Source organism: Euwallacea similis, chromosome 27, assembly GCF_039881205.1.
Source record: "Euwallacea similis isolate ESF13 chromosome 27, ESF131.1, whole genome shotgun sequence".
Taxonomy (NCBI): Eukaryota; Metazoa; Arthropoda; class Insecta; order Coleoptera; family Curculionidae; genus Euwallacea; species Euwallacea similis.
In genome coordinates, this window is record NC_089635.1 from 2,596,628 (window position 1) to 2,621,486 (window position 24,859).

The 24,859-nt window shown below is 35.7% G+C and overlaps 1 protein-coding gene across 2 annotated transcripts; it reads left to right on the forward strand.

The window, feature by feature from the left end:
• Positions 1-24,734, forward strand: LOC136417287 (3-hydroxy-3-methylglutaryl-coenzyme A reductase-like). 2 transcript variants are annotated; one of them, XM_066402915.1, is made up of 14 exons: positions 1-202; positions 11,482-11,682; positions 16,038-16,152; positions 17,428-17,515; positions 17,566-17,756; positions 17,808-17,914; positions 20,318-20,460; positions 20,689-20,793; positions 20,858-21,078; positions 22,306-22,652; positions 22,707-22,948; positions 23,207-23,491; positions 23,544-23,857; positions 23,908-24,734. In XM_066402915.1, exons 2-14 carry the CDS (start codon positions 11,515-11,517, stop codon positions 24,186-24,188), a joined length of 2,607 nt encoding a protein of 868 aa, XP_066259012.1. In that variant the 5' UTR covers positions 1-202; positions 11,482-11,514; the 3' UTR covers positions 24,189-24,734. The 2 variants fall into 2 exon arrangements, with proteins under 2 accessions (XP_066259012.1, XP_066259013.1); XM_066402916.1 differs by lacking the exon at positions 1-202 and adding an exon at positions 10,948-11,411.
• The last annotated feature ends 125 nt before the right edge of the window (positions 24,735-24,859 follow it).

The window sequence follows — 24,859 nt, forward strand, 5'->3', positions numbered from 1 at the left end:
TACCGCGTGGCCGTACCGAAGCTTATCAAAACCATTCAAAATGCATTCATCCATCGAGGAGTGAAGAACCGAACGCATGGGTATCTCTCGTACCTTCTGTCTTGAAAGAGTTTATTTTTGTGGTTACCGCGTACGGATGCGTTTATAGACTTTTCGGTGGCGTTTTTTCCATTGTGTGGGTGTTAATTCTTCATTTATTAAGGTAGGATGACGAATTAATTAAGTTTGTTTGGGGGGAGAAAGCCCGGATGTTTTTACGTTTACGAGCAAGCGATTTGAGGGGTTAATCCCAGGTCCAGGTGGTGCTGATGATTTCAAGGAAACTGATAGACGAGGGATTTTTCGGGTTTTCAGATTTTTCTTATAATTGTGATTTGTGGATCAACAATTTGGTTACAATTTATAGAATGTTGATGTTTTCTTAGGCGCGTTTCTTAGCAAAACAAATACGTGCTTATAGTCTATGATGGTGTGCCAATGAAAACTTTATACCTAATTATCTTCTGCTGTGTTTATTTTTAAAGAAACCTAACGTACTGAACCTACCGGGAAGAGAAAAAATTTTGTCTTCACTTCTTAATTTATGCCTCTTAGTTCGGCGAACCGCCTCGCCAAAAATCCGAAATTGGATCAAGTAGGTCGAATGGTCCTGTTTCACAAAAACTTCTTTCCATTAAATTGGGTGGTACCCTGTACTATAATTTATATAGGTGGACAGATTTCCATTTACCCTGTATGGGTGATTTCTAAAACGCGGATTTTCCTCTAAAGTTTGTTTCCTTGGAATTTTTCCGAAAAGCGTTATTTTTTCCTGGAAAATGCTCGATGGTGCGTTCGAACGCGCCACTGCTGAGACGGAGATTTTTTTTTTGGAAATTATGCATTTTCCATGTTTATCACCACCAATTTGATTCAAATAACGCATGTGGTTAAGCAGGAACTAATAAAATTTCATTTTTTAAATAAAATTGTAAAACAAGAGAAAAGCTCATGTTACGATCCTGGGTCCCAAAATCCCTAGTTTTCGCGTTACAGAGTGTTGAAATTTAAAAATGTTTATTTTAGTTTTTGAAGTATTTAGGAGATATTTTGAAGATACGTTAATTTCTCTATAGGAACCACAGCATCTAGATAAGTATCTTATTGGGTATGGGGTTTAGAAATAATCTCACACAAGATACTTCAGTTCTGCTTTTATTAATTGCAGTCAGAAGGTACGCCCGGGTGTTCGTTCTAAAAAGCTCCTTTAGAACGAACTATACAAAAGATGAGTAAATTTGCCATCACTCTGTAATTAGGGACCAATATTATAGGCGCCCTTTGATTTGTTACCTCGGTCATCTGGTTTTCACATAAGGAAAAGATGTACTTTCAAGTGGTCAAAAGTAATACAAAAAAATCGTTTTACACTTCTTTCTGTACAAAGAGAAAAAGTCACAAATTTAATAAACTTGACTCTTCCAATTAGTAAATTAGAAAAAGAAATGAAGACTGTTGAATTTTAGACATGATTGATTTTTTACTAGAAATCCAAGATAATTCAAAAATGTTTAAATTGAATCCAAATTGGATTTAATGAATCTCTTAGGATTATCTATCAGCAATGTAAATCACCAACAATTGTAGTGTTGAAAGGAGTCACGACCACCGATAAATATCGCTCTGTTGATTTCCATATCCATATGAGGCACCTAACCGACTTTGAGGATTAATAGGAAATGTTTTTTAATGTAAACCTTTGTCAAACTGTATTTCGAACATTAAGCGTTTCCGCACTATTAATCAATCAAAAACAATTTCAACTGTTAATCGGTCTTTATTGCATTGGTATTAGGAAGGACCAGGAGAAGAACTTTGTCATTAATGTTGATTGAACCATGACGTTGTTCCTTTGATTAATGCGGGTTACGTAGTACGATTGCGGGATTCAGGAATAAAGTCTCCCCGCTTTTAAATAACTTCAAATAATTTTTTTTTATTGGTTTGCCACCCCGTATATTTAATAAATTTAAAATGTTAAAAAATATTTTTAAAACGTTTCTAGAATGTAACTTATCAGACCGAAACAAAATCCTCGTTTTAGAGCTCTCTCCATTCTAAATTGAATTGACCCAAATTATTTTGAAACATGTAACAGGAACTTGAGACACTCTGACGTGACATGAAATACTCAAATTAGCTGCTTCCATATCACAGTAAAGTGAAATTGATTTATTTCGGTGCTTCAAACACAATGAACTAAACGAAGCAAGGAATTTCTTGTATCAACATCTGAAGCATTCATTTACATTGGTTGTTACTTCGTATCGTTACACGGACCTACCATGATTTCATTTTAAACTTGGAAATGTTTTGAATGGAAATTATTTTTTTTTTTTTGCAAACACTTATGAGCACAGGGACATTTTCTCTTATGTGCGATCTCTGGACCACAATCAGCTTTCGTAAATTTGCAAGAAGTAAAAATTTGTTTTCTAGCCTTTCAGCAAGATTAAGGCTCAGTGAGAACCAAAATAACAGGACCAAAATTGGTTTACTTTGGCAAGACTATGACCAAAATAATTACTATTAAATCTTTAACGATTTTTGAGATAATAAATAAAAATTAAAAATAATACACAGGGTGTGACATATCATCATGCAGATATTTCAGGGAGAAATAGTATTGTGCAAAATAATTTCAAAAGATGCTAATAGATCTAAGGTCAAAGAGGCACCACTTTTTATATAAAGGGTGGAAAAATTTCACATTTTTTTATCATATGTTGCATTTTCCTCATGTACACCTCGAGCTAAAGTTTTGAAATTTCGTACACCTACTTTCTTCAAGACCCTCTACAACAAAATATGAAAAGTCGTCGATAGGCATATACAGGGTATTGGGTTTTTTGGGTCATGTGCTATTTTATGCTTTTTATCTTTTTTTAGAACACTGTATGAATCTGTATTAATTTTAATATCAAATTTAAATTCCTTTTTGAATTCTTTAGCTTTTTGGTTTTTTGCAATATTTTCATGTCTCACCGATTTCGTCGAATTTGCAAAAACGTCTGTCGATGCTAATTGAGAATGTAAAAGAAGTAAGGAAAAAAATCATCTGGCTCAGTAATCGAGCATCTGAAGCAATTCGTAATGTTTAATCAAATTTTTTAAAATAAAAATAAATCTAAACGAAAACAAAATTATAAAAATTGTAGAAAATGTCCTTTAAAAAATGTGAAATTTTGCCATCTGGTATATTGAAAATGGTGTGTTTTTGACTATCGGTCTATTACCATTTTTTTGTTATTTTGCAAAGTACGATCGCTGCCTGAAAGATCTCCATGACGATACGTTACACACTGTATACCTTAGAAATAAAAAAAAAGAAAATTGTGATATTTTATCTTATTAAAATGTATGTTTTTAAAAGCCGTTATGTATTTAATTTACTATCACAGCAGATACAGTTATACGCACGTTTCCCTAGCCCTGACTTGAATTCCCTGCAAATATCAACCAATATACAATTTACAATCAGCAGAAATATACGTTTCAACAGCGCGTAAAAGATGTAAAAAAATTACCTTTTAAGTGTGTTTTATTGAGGAAGGGACCCCTTTGAGAGGATGTCGTTTCTGACACGTACTAACCATAAACCACATACCTAACAGAAGAATTAAATTCTTTGAGGTGTTTGTTTAGCTGAGAAAAAAAATAACCAAGCCCCCTCCAAGTTCGTGTCCTTCCTGCAATTAATCTAACAGAAAACTAGCATGTTAAGCTTCTCTCATTACAACAATCCCAGATGTATACTGTATACAGAGTAACATATACATAACAATGCAGATGCACTTTCAAAGGATTCTTTCTTGGAATTGCCCATACATCATTCAAAATTCGAAATTCAATAAAAAGAAAGAATTTCCAACTGCGTTATGTGTATTATCCCGGAAATTTGATTTTATATTCATACTGAAATACGAATCAAAGGACTTCATTAGAAGTGTCTAAAAATATTTAGTTATGGGAACCATAGTGAAATTTGAGGCAGTTTTTGATGGAGGGATTTTAAATTGAGATTTTTTCTGTGGTGGTGAAAATATGGAACTTTTATCTTAGATTTAAGAGAACCAATTGATTATTTTATTTAAGTTCATAATAAAATTTTTGGGTTTTTGCAGACATTTTTTGTAGCTAAGTACCCGTTTCAGATGAATAATCTCCTTTTCCAGTTCCAATTTTAATAATTCCTTCTTTTGGCTCTTTTGAACCTTGCTTAGATTGCGATCGATGTGCGTCAATTCTCCATACACGGTGTGTCCTAATTTATCGCTTCCTTTTTTGCATATGAGAACATCAAAGAATCGTAATCGACCATCCTTTTTTATTTCTATTGCGATCAGGATCTGGAATCTCTGGATTTATGAGACTATACATCCCATGAGAAGATTAAATCAAGGTCAAATATTTTGGGTGAAATTTGAAAATTCACTACAGACTCCGCACCCAACGACTGCCCTCCCAAAAAAGCCACTAAACTGAAATGAGTTGTGGTGTTGTCAATCCCGCATGTTTCTGAATTCGTTTAGGTATACCAAACTGTGGCCAAACTGGTTTGGCATAACCAGACTTAAATTCAGCCAAAGATCCCTTTTTGATCCCAGGGGGGTAACGACTCCCCGCAGCTTTGACTTTGTATAAAGGATGTCTCAAGAAACGCGCGTTTTAAGGGGGATAGCTCATATAAATGTAAGTCCTGAATTTCGCCATTTCTCAGTTAGAGGGTGATAAACTTAAAAAAAACGTAGATTTTTTTATTTCAGATTTTTCAAAGTCCAATTTGCTACAACCACAAAGTGCCACGAGAAGGAACAATATCAACTGATTAAGTTCGCCAGTGGTGGAGATATAGGTATTAATAATTCGATCGAAAAGGAAAAGAAATATGCGTTGGGAAAGGAGAAAAATTTTTTTTAAATGACCAAATGTGCCTCTGAATATTTTTTCACGGTTTCGCCGTAAACTTGCGTTTGATGATATGTTGCTATTTAAGCCGGTAGCACTTGGACTGTGAACATCTATCATGGATATATCACAGATGACATGGAAATTTGATTTGAGGCGCTCTAAAAGGAAGTCAATGGTAGAAAAGTAAAAATGTAATTTTTTTTTACGTTCTCATCCTGTAAGTCGGAGACGAAGACATAGGACTTGTTTTGTTAAGAGTAATCCCCCTCAGAAATGTCTTTCTCTAACCATTTCTGATTACGATACCTGAACTCTAAATGTAATATTGACACGGTGGACCAATCATTATCTCAGCCAAAGACAATATTGCCTAACGTGCGTTACCTACTGGCACATTCTTTACCTTGACTCTTTTCACCAATATCAGCAACTAATTACTTTGCAATCGAATTCATCTAACCTGAACATATTTTTCAAATACAACTTCATCAAACCGGAACAGATATTACACAAAAAGTGCCTGTGCGTGTCAAACTACATGACCATGGCGATGGTCCAAACTTCATTATAAACGTATAAAAGCCGCCACGGACCTGAGTTGCTCAACTGAAATTTATTTGACTCAGGAATAGCTTCCTGTTATTGGATACCAATTAAATATTCCAAGATGAATATGATAAGACCCATAATTATACATTTACGCTTCGAAGAGATAAATTAAAGTGACTGCAAATGAATCCAAAACTTCCTTCTTTCTCTGTGCGTTAGAAGGCCGCTTTATGGACGTCCGATGGTGCGTGCTTTTAAGGGAGATTTTTAAGGCGGCAGGAAGTAAAAGTCGTACCTGCTCAGGCTCAGGATTTTAGGCCGCGCACGACAAGTTTCTTGGTAGTACCTGACTATCGAACAATCTGACGATCAAAAATAATTCGGCTTAGTGGCCCAAGCATGTGCACTTTTTTTCTTAAGTGCTTCTTGGAAATGTCGCACGAATTACCTCATGTTCTTACCAGTAATTTCAATATTGATTATTAGTTTAAATTCAGAGTATGTCTTTCAACATCTGGCATTTCGACTGGAAATTCCAGGCCTTATTCACGATTGTGTGCAGAACATTTAAATTTGTTTGGTTTTAAACGTGCGGCTAAGCTTGTCCTTTGGTCGGGTCTAGTGTTTCCTTCAACGCATCTCTTAGCTGCAACAATATGCTGACTTCATTAGATAAATTGAGGACCGATCTTGCTGACAGCAACGATGCCATTCTTCTGTTCTTGGTTGCGATATCCGCCCGACGGTTGCGATAACGCCGCTTGCGATTGTGATTTTTTTCATAAAAACTTATTAGTCACGCCAAGTTCGCCTAAAAGTACCATCCAAATGGATGATAGAAAGGCTATTGGCCTTTAAAGAGAAAGTTTCCCAACCTTGACTGATATACCTGTTATTGTAAGTGACAGTCTCGTTTATTATAATGATGGTCATTACTACGCGTATGATAATTATTACATCTATGAATGAAGCAGTTTTTTTGCATGTGACATTCGTAAAAGCCATATTTTCCATTATCACCTTCCAACCGCCTCGCCGTATGGCTTTCGCAACAGAATAGAAATAAAGAGTGCGTATTTCGCAAAAGTTGGTATGCAAATTTAATCGGTTTCATTATAAGCAGTGCCGCAATAGGCGCTTTAATTCAAGATAAAAACACACAATTTGAAAAATTAATTTTAAAAAAATCAGAACATCCATCCTCACTATTTATACCTCAGCCGTAGGTTAGTAACTCAGAAACAACCTGATGAAATGCATTACTCAATCCCGAACGTCTACGAATGCAACTGAAGCAATAAAGATCGAATTTATAATAATCGAGTGTAAACTACACTAATATACATTGCACTTTATTGCCTTCTCAAAGAAATTAAATCTATTTATGTGTTTATAACACCTAGTTAGTGTAAAATGAAGTAGGAAGTACTCTATAAGCAGCTATTCGGCAATTAGAACGTGCCGTTTTGGCCGTTAAAGCGGGGATTAAAAGAGCTTCATGTATCAATCTTGTTAAAAGAAATTACGGAATGTGGCTAAAAATACTGCAAGAAACCAGGAAATGGCTCAGCATTAAAAACTATTGTTAAGACTGACTGTGAGCGATAATGAACAAAATACAGGGCGTTCGTTTAGTGGCCCCTCGGACTGTTACGAGTTTCTTTGTGATTTCATTGAAAAAATCAATTATGAGGATGTACATCAGGCTAATGAAGGTGAATCTTAAAATTAGTGACACCCCTACAGGGTCCTCTTACGTGAAAGAAATGCAGGTGGTCTCATTTAAAAAAATTCGCTTTTTGAGTGTTTTTTAACACGCCCTGTAGGGTTGTCACTAATTTTAAAATTTACTTTTATTAGTCTCACATACGTTCCCATAATTGATTTTTTATGAAGTCACAAATAAACTCGTAGGATTCCGAGGGGCTGTTAAATGGTCATCTTGTGTACTCTTATTCGGACGGCAGCTACGACACATCATGGCACTTATGTTAGTTCGATGCGACTCTTCATACAAACTCACCTGATGTAAATCTTCGCATAAGCCAAAAAACATCCCTGTTTTGATTAAAAAGACGCTGGATGTTGGTAAATAGGTCCTACGATATGCGGCAAATCATTTCTCTGCTTTTGAAGTACGGAATTTCATGAAAATCAACGTTTTTCCTGATGTTTGGCTCTCTTTGAAAACCCTCTTTTGTGTAAACCTCACTCTTGTAATCTCATCTCAAAATTATCAAAATCTACGAAAACCTTCATTAGCTTTTATAGTAATAATACCCAATGGTTTGGCTATTTTTCACCTTCTTTTAAAATCCTCGTTGATACCTATTATACCCTGAGCCTTCGAATAGAGTCTAATCGGCAAAATACACTCATTGGCAAAAGTCTTGCACCCTCTCAATATTCATATTTTCATTCATGTAAATAATACATTGAGCAGAGATAGTGATTCAGTACATATGAGCGCAAACCAAGGAAGCAAATAAACAAAAAAAAATTACTTAAACAAATTGTTCATTATTGAAATAATACGGAGGTGTAAGACTTTTGCCGATGAGTGTATATAGAAATTTGTATGAGCTTTCGCATAAAGCAGATATTTTTCCGGTACAAAATTTGAGAAAAGATAATTATTCTGGGATTCAGACTAAATCGTTTTCCAGATTAAATCCAGTACGTAAAAGTGCATCTGGCCTTATCAAAAAATGAGTGGATAATCAAAATTCTGGAAAATGTAATCATAATTCTTATTCTAATTTTGAAAAAACTTTATCAAGTCAATTCTACTCTGACCACGATTTTCGTTGTTGTAAATAGAATTTGTGGAATCCAGACCATTTTATTCAAAAGAATGCTGAAGAATGAAAAATCCCACAAATTTCCCCGAATTCACCCAAAAATGAATTTGCGAACTTCGGAAATTTTTTCAATTCAAACAAATTCATTGTGGTTCTTCCAGGTTATTTATATGAGAGTTAATTCAGTCTAATTCAAAATTAATTTCAGAAAATTTAAATGATCGAAAATTCGACTGAAGTAGATCGGAATATTGAGTAAACCAATTTAACTAATTAAGCTTTAAGTTAGTGCATGTTGATTTGGACACATTCAGGTTTATGAATGTGAATCTAGGCCAAAAGATCTTTTTTGACTTCAGTTTATTTCAATTCACAATATATTCTTAAAAAAGTTCATAGACCATTTAAGTTTCTCCAGGTCAAAATACCTTATCCACATAATTGACCGTCCGGCCCTGCCCACGATGTTCTTTGATTTTTTCTTACTTTCTGAATAATTCGTTTCCGTGATTGTATGATGGTAGCCATGTGGCTTGTAAGCAGCTAAATCGTCTGATCTCACTTACAAAAGAAAGATTTTTATTCAGAGTGGATTGTATAGTAAAATCGCAAATATGTCTGTGAAACAAGTCTTGAATCGTGATGAGCTTTATCATATACGTTTCGTTTGATCTCCACTATGATTTCCAAAGTAAGAAGACATGAGTGATATAAATCAGAGATAGAAATTTCGTTTACACAAAACACAGGTAGATCTTAATTACTCTAGTAGATCATAATATTGTCACAATTTCTGAAATAAGTTAGTAGGTACCTGTAGGAATTTAAGACTACTTTGGGATAGTGTTTTCATATTACATGACTGTCGTGCATTATAATCCTAATTCTGCATGGGATACAGATCATTTCGGCTCAGATTATAGATCCTCCTAAATTCTCTTTAAACTGCTTGATAGACCCATCTGGAAACTCCAAAGTTTAATTAGTAAAAAACATTTTTTCATGGAGATCATGGAATTTTTATTTTAACCACATCCTCCACCACGATTATGTTGGACGATTAATTGTGAATAAGAAATTTTGCTGGCTCGAATGGAGAGTCACTCACCAATTCCATTTAACTTTCCTATCCACCTAGTTAGGGGATTTGCTCTAAATACATAAGACAGCATACAGGGTGGTCCACCGAAGGTTTCTGTCTTATGATGTAGAAAACACGAAAACATTCGGAGCCGTCAACTTTAATTTGAAAGAGGTCATAAATCTTTGGTATAATTATTTTCCCAGGTTTAACTTCTAAGCGGGAGTGACTTCCACCCTAAAATTTTTAAATGGAAAGGGGCATTTAGTTGGCTTTTAAATGTCACCTTATTTCTTAATTTTAAACGATGAGTTCTTGAGAAATTAAGGCTTAAAAGTGATGTTATCTTAAGAGTGTAACAAAACTGATGCGTAATGTTTTCAGTATTATAAATAAGTAAAAAAATGTGAATCAAATCATTATCCCTACCTAAATATTAAGAATTTCAACTAGTTCAGTGCTTTATTTACTTCTGTAAACACTATCGTTTCACTTCAAAATGGCTTACACTTTTCATATTTTCGGTGGATCACCCTGTACACATCAAATTTTCCTCGATAAAATCAACTTAATCATGTTTACTGATTCATTAAGTTTTTATACTTTGTTAATTCAGCAGAGTTCTACTGAGTAGCGTCTGCGCGAATATGCCCGAATTACTTAGAAACCAAACCGAAGAACTTTTTTTAAGTTAATTTGTACCCATCAAATTCCTATTAAATGCTTAAATTTTAATATTAAATTCGTCATCAGTCGCAATTTAGTCACACTAAAAATAATTTTGGTTTGAATTTGTTTAAGTTCTTAAGCGCAATGGATTTATTAAATCTTGTTCAATGAGTAGGTGGTTAGTGGCTCTCAAGAAGAAAATTTTGCAAATTTCTTTCTAAAGAGCCTAATCATCTCCCTATTTATCAATACACGCACTACAAATGATATTTTAATTGACGCAAATTTCTTCTCATTTTATGTGTTCTCCTGATGATGCTTAACAACGAGCGCCTGTATAAATAATTATTTCTTGTATCTCCGGTCTTTGACCATGGACATGCCAGCTTTGGCACGTCATTTACTTTCAATTTAAGAGAAATCAGGATACTCTCTGTATTGTGCATTGTATTAGACGTACATATACGTCTTAATAACAAAATGGTTTATGCGCGCAACTAGGTTCCTACCTACTCAAAGCTTTGCCCATGAAATAATTTGGAGAGAAATTTTTAGGTAATCTACTGGTTCAGCGATGAAATAATCATACTTTCACTGTCTAATTATGCATTTCTTGCGGAGGAACTTTTTACCGCAGTGTATCTCAGGCGATTTAATCTCGATATAGCGTAATTCATTATAGTGCAACTACTTATGGATTTAATGACAAAATCGACCTTGGGTACCACAAATATTACGCCATGTTAAACAAACTGATATTTTTGATACGTACTTGAGGTATAGTTATTAATTATGCCTTCACCTGAGATCGTTAACATCGTTAATAGAAGTGATAATTTGATAAAAATGTCGCTCGAAAAAAAAACCGAAAGTAGGAATTTTAACCGGAAACAGCTGCGATAAATTCTCCTGAAATCCTCCACAAAACGAATATTCGTGATTTAACATTTCAAGGAATATTTACCCAGTCCTCGAAAGAAAAAGCAAACATCCAGCCGGATTGGCAGAATTCGCTTATTTTGGAATTGAACGGGTTGTTTGAACGTAAACACCAATTGCCATTTGATGTGTATTCAAATTGCCTAATTAATTATTAACTGCACCCGAGCGTTATATCCACTTTATGAACTCACCAGTCACTTTATGGCTCTTTATTTATCAGCAAATGTGATCCCCACCATACTGTGGCCAAGGCATGGAATCAAATCCTTCTAAAAGCAACAAACCTCCAGACTTGAACTTGTCACAGGGGTTTAACATCTCGTACTTTTTATGTCTGCAAAATTATTTTTAAACTGTTTAATCTCAAAATAGAAACCCAATAATTATGCTTTCTGCATTATGATTCATCACCGTTGTGTGTAAGTGAATGCACACTTGTCGTTGGGAACATGTACAAGGACTAACATCATTGATCTTTTTTTTTTCCAGAATTGGGAATAAGCCAAACATTCTCGACCGAAAATGGTGTCGCGCTTATTCCTCGTTCATGGGGAGTTTTGCACCAACCACCCTTGGGAAGTCATCGTTGCCACCCTCACTCTTACCGCGTGCATGCTGACTGTTGACAGGCAAAACCCTATCCCGCCCGCTAAGCCCATCGTTAAAACTTGCCAAGGATGCATACAAGAAGTAAGTTTGATATGGAAGTTTGGCGCAAATTTAGATATCTCAGAAACTGGCAAAGATTTTTTTGGGTTGTGAAAAATGAGACTTGCAAACCTGCGAAACGCTCCGAGGCGTACATGCATAACCTAGAACCTTGAGAGTAAGATTTTAATCTAGTTCTTAAAAAGCTCATATGGTACCACCCTTTTAACCTAACCCAAACCTTTTAACCACCCTTAAAGTTGAAACTGACCGGTGATGTTTTTTATATTCTTGAGGTAACCATCTGCGTGTATTTAAACAATAAAAATTGGACAAACACAAATCGCGTCACAAATCACAATAGTAAAATCTTGGAACCAACACACAGGACATAAATAATTTCTGTGGGCGGTGGGAGTCGTGGGTCGTGAATCGTGGTACCGGTGACATGCGAAGCATTCAACGTTGGGCACTTTTCGCGTTTGGGCAGTTTAATCTAACATCAAGTGATTCGATTCTTTTCCTATTAAAAACGTTTGAAAAATTTTGGAAAACCACTCGCCCATCTCAAGGATTTTTAATTGAGAGTCAGTTTTCTTCCCTTTTTTTTTCTTCTAAAAAATTTTAATATAAGCCCTTGTACGACTTCTCACAAACTCCCTGTATATTTTCACTTCTCACAGCACCTTGCACATTTTCCCTTCCCGACTTCTAAATTACCAAAGATCAAACCTTAATACGAAGGACACTTGAAATTCTATGTGATTATCTCTTCCTATCCGTAAAATATTCACGAGGAGTGGTTCCAGACATGTGTAATCAACTTCATTTTGATATATCGATGCCACTTTAATCACGCGTGAATAATGATGGGGAGGTACCTAATGAAGAGATAAGAACAACGTAAGATTGCTCTCAATACTGATTTAATGCATGCATGGTTCGGCCAGTCTGTATCTCGAGAACTGCCTACGGAACTGAACATTGTGCCTTTTTTCACATCAATCCTCACATGTTTGTCAAGATATCAAATTTCTCTAAAATAGCCGGACTGCGTATTTATAAGCCTACTTCATCCCCATTTCTCTTTATCTGATTTATGGCCTTCATCCCACTTAAGTGCGACTGGTGTAATATAGACTTTAATATTAGATCCTGTTGTTAATAAATTTAGAATAATGGCTAGTTTTATCCCCTTTTAACTGATACTTTTTAAGCCTTTAATAATTAATATATTAGTGAGGCCTTGAGCAACGAAGGGGAGGAATAAGATCAATAACTCGCTTACTATTAAGATTAATCAGTTTACAATTGGTGCTTTATAGTTGATAAATTACGCACTTACTCATATTTACATTCAGGATTCATGAAACTCAGCAGGTTTAGTTTCGGTTTGTTTTATACCTGTGTGTGTATATTTTAGAATGCGTTATTGGTTTATTATTGCGGTGCATCAAAAAAGTTCAATTCTGCGAAGGCTCACTCTGCATTGCTCTGAGTTAATTAAAACTGAACAATTTATTTCCGAATTAATTTATTATGTACTATTTTAGAATTTAATTTGGAACAATTAGGTGAAATATTCCATCCGGATTCTTACGGTTAAAGACCTGTTTTCACAGGAAGTTGATGGCCTTGCAGAACAAGAACTTTGTTCTTCACTCCATATTTGTTATAGGAAGCGATTTCATCAGTCTTTTTGTAACCAAAAATTATCCTCCAAGGCGTCATGCACAATGCACTCTGACAATGCAAATTGCAGTTTAACAACTTTGCAACCTTCAGTACTGTAGTTTTCTTAAGGTGTGTTTTAAGATGGGGTTGGAGGGGTTCAGAATTATCTACATTTATTTATTCGTCTATACAGGATGTAACATATCATCATGGAGATATTTCCGGGAGTGATAGTATTCTGCAAAATCATAAAATAATGCTAATAGACGCATGGTTGAAAGGGGCCAAGTTTGGCATTTTTTAAAGGACATTTTCAACAATTTTTATATTTTGTGTTTGTTTAGATTTATTTTTATTTTAAAAAACTTGTTTAAATGTTGCGAATTGCTTCCGAAAGTTGATAACTGAGTCGGATGATTATTTTTTTCCTTATTTCCTTTATATTTTTACTTTACATCGATAAATATTTTTGCAAATTCTACGAAAATGGTTGAAATTACTAAAATGCTCCAAAAGAACAAAAAGCTAAAGGATTGAAGAAAGAATTTAAATTTGGTATCGGAGTTCATATAGGATGTTTAGGAAAAAATGCAAAGCATAAAATAGTTTATGACTAAAAAAAACGTAACACCCCGTATATGGCTAAAGACGATTTCGGTATTTTCTTTTAGAGAATTTTTAGGAAACTAGGTGTGCGAAATTTCGCAAATTTAATTTAAGGCCTACGTGAGAAAAATACAAAATATGAGAAAGAATGTCAAATTTTGCCACCCTATACAGGGTGGTTTAAAAAATGGTTCAGGAATGAAGGGTGTAATTCTCTGGTCCACTCTAAGAAAAAAAGTTTCTATTAACGTGGGTCCGCAAACGCACCGTTTTCGAGATACAGGCTGTAAAAAAAGATTTGTCAGAAAAACAGGATTAAAATAAGTTTTAACTTTTTTCCTTACTTAAAGAAAATGTTCTATATGTTCACCCGCCATTTATACACAGAATTCACATCTTCGCCGGAAAGAAGTTAGACGGCTTTTTTTTAGCACAACCGTACCTAAAGTGCGAATCGGCCATCTCTGAATTAGTATAAAAAGGCATTTTTATAGTAAGAAAGAATGAGCACAAACTGGCAATACAACAGTTAACACTACGAAATAAAGTTTGCAACATTACATTTCCATGAATAGAAAGCAATAACAACAAAGATGAAAACAGCAGCACCGGTCTTCTTTTTTTGACACCCTGTATCTCGAAGGAGGATCCACGTTAATACGAACTTTTTTTCTTAGAATGGGCCAAGGAATCATACCCTTCATTTCTGAACCCTTTTTTTAAACATCGTGAAAATCGAAAACGGTGCGTTTTTTTATCATGGGTCTATTAGCATTTTTTTATTATTTTGCAAAGTACTATCGCTACCCGAAATATCTTCAATGTGATACGTTACACCCTGTACCTACTTTAAACACACATCGCCGACATTTTATATACACAACATGCACTTCTCAGCATATTTTTTATCATAGGCGTTAAATTAAAAATTTTCTAGCGCTAAACATCAAGAAGACTATCTGAAAATTTGCGGTTTTCTATGCCGACTCAGGTTTCACAAGGGAATCTAATTTCAGACCACACTTCAGTCCCACCTACCGACAACTACTTTTGTGCGTTTGTGCTACTTAATTGCTGGGACATAAAAAATATTATTTGTTGTGTCAGACTTTTACGGCCGAGGGGCATTTAAAGTGCAATAAACTTCTGACGATAAATTTTCCAGATTTTTTTTCCATAAACCCATTTCGGCGCCCCTTTCTATAATTAACAATTTAGCATCCACTTGAAGCAAGAATGGTAATTACTGTTTCGTCTTTGAAACCAGGAACCGGATTGAAAAGTGGCTTGTTACAACTGCATTGGCGTATAAACATTGAAAGAGAATTAAAGAATTTGTTGCGCCAAGTATGGATTTTCAGGACCGTAGCGGGAAAATATTATACATCGTGTTAAATGTTTGGGGTATCAATTTTTTTCATGGTGAAAAATAGGAAAGATGTGACAAAATTTTATGCCTAACTCGAATTAGTATGGCAATTTAGGAGCTTATTCTAAGAAAAAAAACCTCTGGGTAAAAAATACTTACTTTGGGTCATAGCAATGCGGTAATCAACAACGTTGTTAAGCAGCAATTCGGGACCTAAAACACACTTTAGGAGATTGTAAAACAATTATTAAAGTTGCTATTCAAAAATTGTTATCATTCTCAGCCCGCATTTTGCCCATTCATCTATCAATTAAATTAGCATTTGTCCGCCTTAGATTTGGTAAGAATTAAAGTATGTATGTATTAAAATAATCAAATAGCGTCTAGTTCACCATCGACCTGATAACGGCCAGCCACCTTGCAAATGAGCGATCTGACTAGAATGGAACAGTCACTTTCAACAATTACTAGAATAGTAGTAGAATCAAACAATCACTTTGAATGAAGCAGGGGCAGCAGAGAGAAAAATAGGGAGGTGCAAATACTAGATTTTGAGAACCTCTTTGACTACCCCCCTCCCCACCCTCTAAACCCACCCTTTAAATTCTTTTACGTTAATATTTAGACACTCTGTATATTTTAGTTCGAAGGAGGGCTTTCAGCCTCTCAAGGCATGTGACTATAAAATATACCCCGAAAAAATCGGTTTTAATAAAAGTTTTATGTTGAATTACGCATTTGGTTTCAGGCGGAATATAATGCAGCTGACCTGATATCCATGACCATTTTAAGGAGTTTGGCTGTTCTGTATTGCTACTACCAGTTTCGAAAATTACATAAGCTCGGATCGCGATACATATTAGGTAAGATGACGTTTTTTGGTATCTTTATTTGTGTGTGTGTGTGTGTATGTGCGTACTTAAAAACACATTTGCAAAGATACTACTCTAGATAAACGGCCGTTTAACCCCATGTGAATTGAGAGTTGGCTTCTAAAATATGTTGGTTGGGTCATGGTACTGCGGTCATCCAGGAGCTCGCACGGGCAGCTACTCGACAACCCGCTGTCGGATATCGTAATATAATAATTAAAATCGCTGCTCTGAATAACAACATTGCAATTAAAAGTCCCTTGCTTCACTTTCAAACAACCTTTGGCATCTTGGTCAATTACCAGTTAATTAATTGAACGGTAGGAACACTTGAAACGGTTAGTGTCGCGTTGCGTCCACTGAGGACAAAGACCTCACGGGGCCAGGTTCATTCAGGACGAAGACCTTTCTGGGCCACGTCCACACGAGACAAGGATCTCAGAGGATCGCGTCCACATAGGATGACGTCATGACCACGAAAATCCGATCTATTGAGTACAAAGGAATATACATGCACATGCTTCTAAGGTCTCGTGAACTGGTACATTTGCCTACCTGCTACAGGAACTGTGCATCCTTTAATCCACAAGTCACCTAATACGTGAATAATCAGTACCACCAGACAATTAAAGGTGTTTTCTGGTCTATTGCCGACGACATGCTCTCCCATCACCAAGAGGATGGTACTGGCTCAACGTTCCACCCTCCCTGTTTTTCCTCCTTCTTCACTCTCGCCGTCACATAGGGCCTTGTGTTGCTCATTCCTACGAAAAATGGGCAGTACCATAATTTCCTTTTATTTTTGCTCTTGAAACTCATGGCGGCATTCTAAACACATTTTCCACACCTTAAGTTCTGTGGAAGCAACATTTACATCAAACATCTCTTCAGCCTGGCGACAAACCATGAGTTAGCTTCCTTCACTTAATGATGCAAATTTATAAAAATTTATATTTAACGATCCATAAAAGCCAATTCAGATGGAATTAATAAGGTCTATTAAACAACATAATAATATTCGTGTGGTCAATCAAAGAAAGTGAAGAGAAAATGAGCGATCAAGGCCATGAACTCACTGGTTACAGTGTGTTGTTATTCTTTAGAGAGAAAGTGCAATGTCGGTTTTATGTCATATGGAACACGTTGTTGTAATTTCTCTTCACTTTATGTAACGAGACAAATTTAGGTTCTTTTCAAGACGTCTCTTCATGAGAACCTCGTACTATTGGTTCATAGGAACCTCACACTAAATCCATTAATTTTCAGGAATCGCAGGGCTCTTCACAGTGTTTTCAAGCTTCATTTTTACAACAACAGTTCTGAACATCCTGAGACTGGAAATCAGCGATCTCAAGTAAGTGGGATGAACTTCAGTGCTACGGGATTAATTGTCTGTTTCGGTAGAGATGCAATATTTTTCTTTCTGCTCCTGATCGACTTATCCAAAGCTGGCATTTTGGCCCAATTCGCCTTCAGCTCCAAAAACCAGGCAGAAGGAAAGAACAATATAGCCAAAGGGCTGGCTGAATTAGGTCCCACTATTACTTTGGACTCGGTGGTAGAGACTCTTGTTATAGGTGTAGGTACCCTTTCAGGTGAGTTTACTTTAATTATTTAAGCTTAAAAATCCCACTTACATGTTACAGGTGTCGAGAGACTGGAGATGCTTTCCTGGTTTGCTTGCCTCTCAGTCCTGGTCAATTACATAGTCCTCATGACGTTCTATCCAGCCTGCCTCACGCTCATCTTAGAAGTAAGACGCTGCATGATATACAATGTGCCCCAAACTTTTATTTGAAAAGCGTGTGTATACCTCCGTACTTTTATTGAATTAAAAAGCATGTTTTTCAAATAATAAAAATCTCATTTCATTAAAGTATCGCAGTGTTTTTACACTTAGCAATTTTTAGAAATTATTTTTTGATAGTACGCTCCTGGTTTGAATTACACTTACGCGATAATTTTTGGAATTATAGAGATCTCTTGCAATATCCGCTATAAGCCAAATCATTGGCTTATCACATCCAGTTTTTTTCACTTTTGCAAATTAGGGTATCGTTTATTTGGTTTTATTTATTGTTTCTGGTTCTTACGTGAAACTTCTGCCCTGTATGCCTTAGCTTGTGAACCAGTGGTGTACTTGGGTTTTTCGGAAGTTCCAGAAATTTTTAAAATTTGGAGATGATACACGACTGTTTTTTCTTTGACATTAAGACGATATAGAACTCCGTTGAGGTAGATACGTCTCTGATTTTTTCAAACTGATTTTGAAAAACACTTGAAATTGCAATTTTCCAATATTTAAAAAAAATAGTTTTATTATTCAAGAAAAACTAAATTTTATTAATTTCGTATTCCCTTCTTTACACCAACCTAATTTTTCCATAGCAGTGATTTGTAATTTTATCAATGGGCATGAAAACCAACAGGGTACAGCATTTTTCGCATTTTCAACGAATTTTGAGTGGTAAATAATTTTCCTTGACATTTTCACATTTCTCCAACACCCTTAGATGCCACTCAGGTTTTTTAATTTAACCTTAGTAATAATTAGATTTCAATATTCAGGAATATATCATTTACCAGTGGCGTACTTCTCGGAGTTTCTTCGAAGCTTGAAATTTTTTAGTCATAAACGACGTTTTTACTTCTCAGTTTGTGACCCATTTTGCTCCGTTTTTTTTTAATTGGTTGGATAAGGAAGTTCGGGACACTCGACATTTAGATTTAACTAATGCGGATGCACAAAATTATGTAATACCAATTCTTGGCTACGAACATAAGCTGGAGATGCTACATGGAACATCTGTTCAATTAAAATTATTTCTCAAAATGACATGCTAAAAATAAAAAAATATGAGTTCATAGAAATAGAACACCTGTAAAAAAGCGTAAGGCGAAGTAGTTAAACAATAACTCCGTTAAAACCCATTTGTTCTCAGAATCCATCTAACTATAGCCACTTCAATTTATAATGGAAGTTTCGAACCTTTTGTGCTTCTAATTTTAGTAATAGTAGAAAATAAACTTAGTTATGTAAATGTTTGCAAATTTGACGTCAGATCGTCACCCTTCAAATTTAATTTTAGAGTCCCTGCTTCCTGCTAACGTCGAAATGCTTAAGGTGAGCCGGACTTGTTAGCATGACAAATGTAAAGGTTTCACATAGAATAATACTTATATTGTGCCCAGTTTTGGACTTTGACACTTTGCGTTAGTTGAATTACACGTTTCAACTATTTCTAGGTATTTTAATTCTGCCAGTTGTTCAAGTTTATCTGTAACGCCATCTAATGTGTTAGACGAATGTGTCACGAGATGTGATATTGTTGCGATTTCCGGAACTTGAATTTTTCCAGTCTACTCACTTTCTCGTAAACACGATTTATTAACTTGGCAAATAAATACTATAATTCGCCAACAATAAATCAAAATATTGCAAATAACTCCTTCTTTGTGCGTTTAATGGAAACTGGTCATTTTATGATTGTTAATCATTGATAATGAAGGGAAAATCATGTAGAAAATTTCTCATTAAAGCAAAAACAGAGTTTAGGAGTAGGGTACGTCATATTAAATATGTTCAGAATATTAAATAATTAGCAAATTTCATGATACAAGTTCACGGGATTATCCAAGAAATAGTTTTTCATCTAACAAGTACGGTAAAGGCACTTCCCTTACAAACGAATATGTGGTAAATTTATTGTTTTCTGTAAGTTTAATTAAACATTAGCACGCCGGTAAAATCTGTACATGCACACGTGTGATAAAAATGTATCGCACATTCGTCAATGACAAATATTAGCAAAAAATTTTGGCTCTGACACATATCATTTTGGTTTGTGCGCTGTAAAACTTGTGATCGCACACGAACTCTAAAGTACGAATTCCAGCTCACAAATGCCTGCGGTCAAGCTTTTTTTTATCGCATCGTTTACCGCACGTTTGTAGGGAAAATATATAAAAAAACGTTTGTCTACTGCATGGATGATTCTGCATACTTGTCTGCATGTAAAAAAGCGCAACTAGAGGTAAAATTTCACTGCTGACTGTTTTAGCATTTTTATTAAGAAAATATTTGCAATTCCTGTGTATTATTCATATTTTTTCCTTTTTTTTTCAATTGAAAATTCCAAAACTCTTTTTCTTTCAGCTTTCGAGATGCACGAGCTTTTACAAAACAAAAGAAACTTGGATGTCAATGGCGTTCAAAGACGAAGACCACAAATCTAACCCTGTGGTACAAAGGGTAAAGTTAATAATGTCTGTGGGGTTAATGATAGTGCATGTACACAGGTAAGCCCAAGACAAAGTTTACTTCGATTGTTCGTCTATGTAAAAATCATTTTGAACGTATCTATTATAAATGATACCCCCGGTTAGAGCAAAAATTTACATATCAGCCCAAAAACTACAATAACTATGCATAACTATGCAAAATACTTCGCTTCTATTCATCGCTTTTCTACCGCGCTTATAGATCTTCAACTTCGATTAGCACTTTTTAAATCTTTACAATTTTAGTCGTTGGCCATTTAAAGACGGTGAAGTGTACAACATCGAACCACTAGTTCAGCAATCTTTCAACAAGACCGAAGAGTCGAACTCTTTACACGGATATTTTATCAGGTTTGTGATAGTCACCTCAAGCTCAGTAGAAATCTTCTGTAATAATTAGTTTTCGATCTTATAGGTGGTTGGCTCTTGGTGTAGATCACTTCGTGATTTTAGTTCTGATCTTGGCGCTGCTCATTAAACTGCTTTTCTTTGAGATTCAAGACGAGCACCTAGAAACCCTTCAAGAGAGGGAAGCTTCCCCGATTGTTGCAGCTATCTCTGAAACAGGCACGGAATATTCGGGAAATACCCTAGAAAAAAGGGAGATTATGCCAAAGTTCAGCTTTAGTTTGGGGGGTATGTATTGAACATTTTTCAGGATTTTGAGAGTGAAGGCAGAAATAGTTGCGTTTACATGCTTATTAACTTGAAGAAGTACCTTATAGTAACACTGAAGCCTTCTAAATTCGTATTTATAGTTATATATTAAAATTTTTCAAAATGGATGGAGTTGCGTGAATCTTTTAAAAAATCGGGAAACTCATAAGCAAATCCATTGAGAGACTATTGAGAGGTGGATTTCGTGGTTGCGGATAATAATTTTACATCATATCGAGATACAATTGTGCAAAAAACATTTTAAGCTGAGAAAATTAAAATGGCCATCAAATTCATCGAATCCGAATTCCATTGAGAACCTATGAAATTGGGTTTCCAGGGCGATACTCAATCTCAAAAATTAATGCATCTAGAACAGATAGCTCGCAACTGTCGAAGTTTAACAGATGTCTTGTCCTGTGCTCAAGGGGTTGTACAATATACGTTCTTGAGTGGACCAGGCTCGAGTGGTCAGTCCAGTAGCGTTTACTCTGTTTCACCTCCCTCTGATGATGGCCTTCTTTACGATTTCTCTGGATATTCCGAGGACTGGTTTTTGTCACTGGATCAAAGCTAGTTCAGTGCCAACAATCAGAGCCAGTTTTGATAAAGGCGGTCTCCGTCATTGAAAGACTACCACTGCCACCTTTTTAGTAATAGAATCGGCAAATTCATTACTTTGTTGATTTGAGTCGCATGTCCAAATTTCTTCAATTATCTGCTTTATTTTGTAGCTATTTATACTCAAATTAATTCTCCATCAATCTATAATAATCAGCTGCAATTAATGCAATAATATCAGCAAAGTGCAATTGTTTGGTTACAACATATTCATTGTGCCTAATTCAGCGTAAAGGCTAAAAATTTATGAAAAAATTTTCAATTTTAATATCAAACTTTGCCACTCTCAAAACTTCTATGGACATTTCAAACACGCTTCTTCGAACCACATTGGCCTAATCCGATATCAGCCGCAACAAAACTACACACTAAACATACTTAGTCAACAACGTAACGTTTTTCATGGTCAGCTGCAACAAAGTAAAGGTGATTAAAAAGTCGTAAAGTCGCCGTAAATGATTTCTATCTCCCTAGCTGAATGACGCTTTACACAAGATGAAAAGAAAAATTTACATCTGCTTAAGCTTTTTGCAACTGACCTAGCGCAATACCCTTCAGCTTCATTGGAAAATGCTTTTTTTGCAGAGACTTGTGATGAACCAACGACTTTCCAAGACAAAGAAGTCCAGACTTCTACGCCTTACGGCTCGGACGCGGACAGCAACCCTGAAGATGAGATTCCGAAAGTTTGCAAGACGCTAGAGGACTGTTTGAAGATTTATAACAACATTGACTTTGGAGCTACAGCCCTCTCCGATGAAGAAATCATACTTCTTATCAAAAACAAACATATAGCTGCCTATCAAATAGAGAAGGCTATAGACAACCCCGAGAGAGGGGTTGGAATTAGGAGAAAAATTTTAGGAAGAGATCTGTTAGATGCCCCCAAAGTACTTGATGGATTACCTTATAGAAATTATGACTATTCCTTGGTATAACTTTGGTCGTTGCGTGAACTTAGATATAATTATCGTTCCCAATAATAGGTCATGGGTGCGTGCTGTGAAAACGTCATAGGGTACATGCCCATCCCAGTAGGATACGCAGGGCCTCTTCTTCTAGATGGGCGTGAGATTTACGTCCCCATGGCTACCACTGAAGGTTGTCTGGTTGCCAGCACCAACAGAGGCTGCAGAGCTCTAAAAGAATGTGGGGTTACCAGTAGCATTGTTGGAGATGGAATGACTCGAGGTCCAGTGGTGAGATTTCCATCAATTATTAGAGCTAGGTAAGTTTGGCTTCACTGATATCTAATTCAGCATAGAACTTTTCTCTCAAATCCTGTACACTATATTGAAATTTTTTCCATCACTTTTATGTGTTTTCTCACATTTTTCGAATTTTCACAGTTCTGCACATTTCTTGGTCTTTCTCGTATTTATGTAGCAATAAGCTAAACTTTAATGGAAAAACATTTGGTGATTGGACATAAAAGTTGCCATAGAATTATCTGAGCAACATTTTTCAACACACCATATACTTACAGCCAAGCAATGCAATGGATGCAAGACCCAGATAACTTCGAGAAGCTAAAAACACAGTTTGACTCCAGCAGTAGATTCGCGAGACTGCAGAGACTGACCATTAAAATCGCCGGACGATTTTTGTTCATCAGATTTGTCGCCACCACTGGAGATGCTATGGGCATGAATATGTTATCTAAAGGAACCGAATATTCTTTGAAATTCGTGCAAAATGCGTTTGACGATATGGAAATTTTGAGCCTCAGTGGAAACTTCTGCACCGACAAGAAACCTGCTGCAATTAATTGGTAAGAACACACTTACCTCACTCAGGACCATTTTTAACTCTAAATTAACCAGGATTGAGGGTAGAGGCAAATCGGTTGTGTGCGAAGCGATAATACCGGCAAAAATAGTCACAAGCATCTTGAAGACTAACGTGCATGCTTTGGTTGACGTCAATCACTCTAAGAACATGGTAGGGTCTGCTGTTGCTGGTAGCATTGGGGGATTCAACGCACATGCTGCTAATATAGTCACTGCCGTCTTCTTGGCTACCGGGCAAGATCCTGCGCAGAATGTTGGAAGTAGTAACTGTATGACTTTAATGGAGCCTTGGGGGGTCGATGGCCAAGACCTGTACATTTCTTGTACTATGCCTTCTATTGAAATAGGTAAGCAACAAAAATATATTGTGAAGCAAACAATAATAGGAAACTTTTAGGTACAATTGGAGGTGGTACTATCCTTCCAGCTCAAGGAACTTGTCTTGAAATGTTAGGTGTGAAAGGTTCAAATGCTGCAGAACCTGGCGCAAATTCGTGCCAGCTAGCCAAAATTGTGTGTGGGACTGTATTAGCAGGAGAGCTGTCGCTTATGTCCGCTCTAGCAGCAGGACATCTAGTTAAGAGCCACTTAAGACACAACAGATCTACAACACTATTACCTCAAGCCTTCGACAGAAATAAAAATGTGCATTTGCCGCCGTGTAAAGACAACATATAAGAAAAGTTATTAATCATTAGAATATTTAATAGAAGTTTATCATTATTTTTAAACCCACCCTATACAAGCGGGGTAAATATTTATAGCTGTACCAAAGGTTCCTAAGTGAGTTTGTGCTAGTACTGTAATGCCATCAGGGGGGAGAAGCATTATTAGGAAAATTTGTCTAAACGGGTTTCGGGATTAAGGAGTTAATCAAATTTTCCTCCTATTGTTACATATGTACAGAATTTTTCCGTAGATTTTCCTCTTCAAAATTCAGGAAAAACTTTGGTAATTTAAAGTTTTTTTTTTTACTTTGAATAGAAACCCGTTAGAGGTGCTCCAAAATATATGGAAGAATTCTGTGCGCCTGTATTATTGTATATAAAAGCAGTAGAGCGATAACTACTAATGTAGAATAAGATTATGCATTAAAATCGACAAATTTAGTTCTAGAGAACGTATGTCTAAGTAACTATGAAACCTTCAACTGAATACAACACATATCTGCATTTAAATGTATGATTATATTAGAATTACCATGTATTAGGTTTGATGTTCTGTGATTTAAGATTTTAAATAAATACTACTTTGTTATAACTTGGTACTCTATACATTATTACTTTCATTCTACCTACTACTAAAGTACTATTCAAGTTGTAGTATCGTTAGTACTGTAAATAAATAGG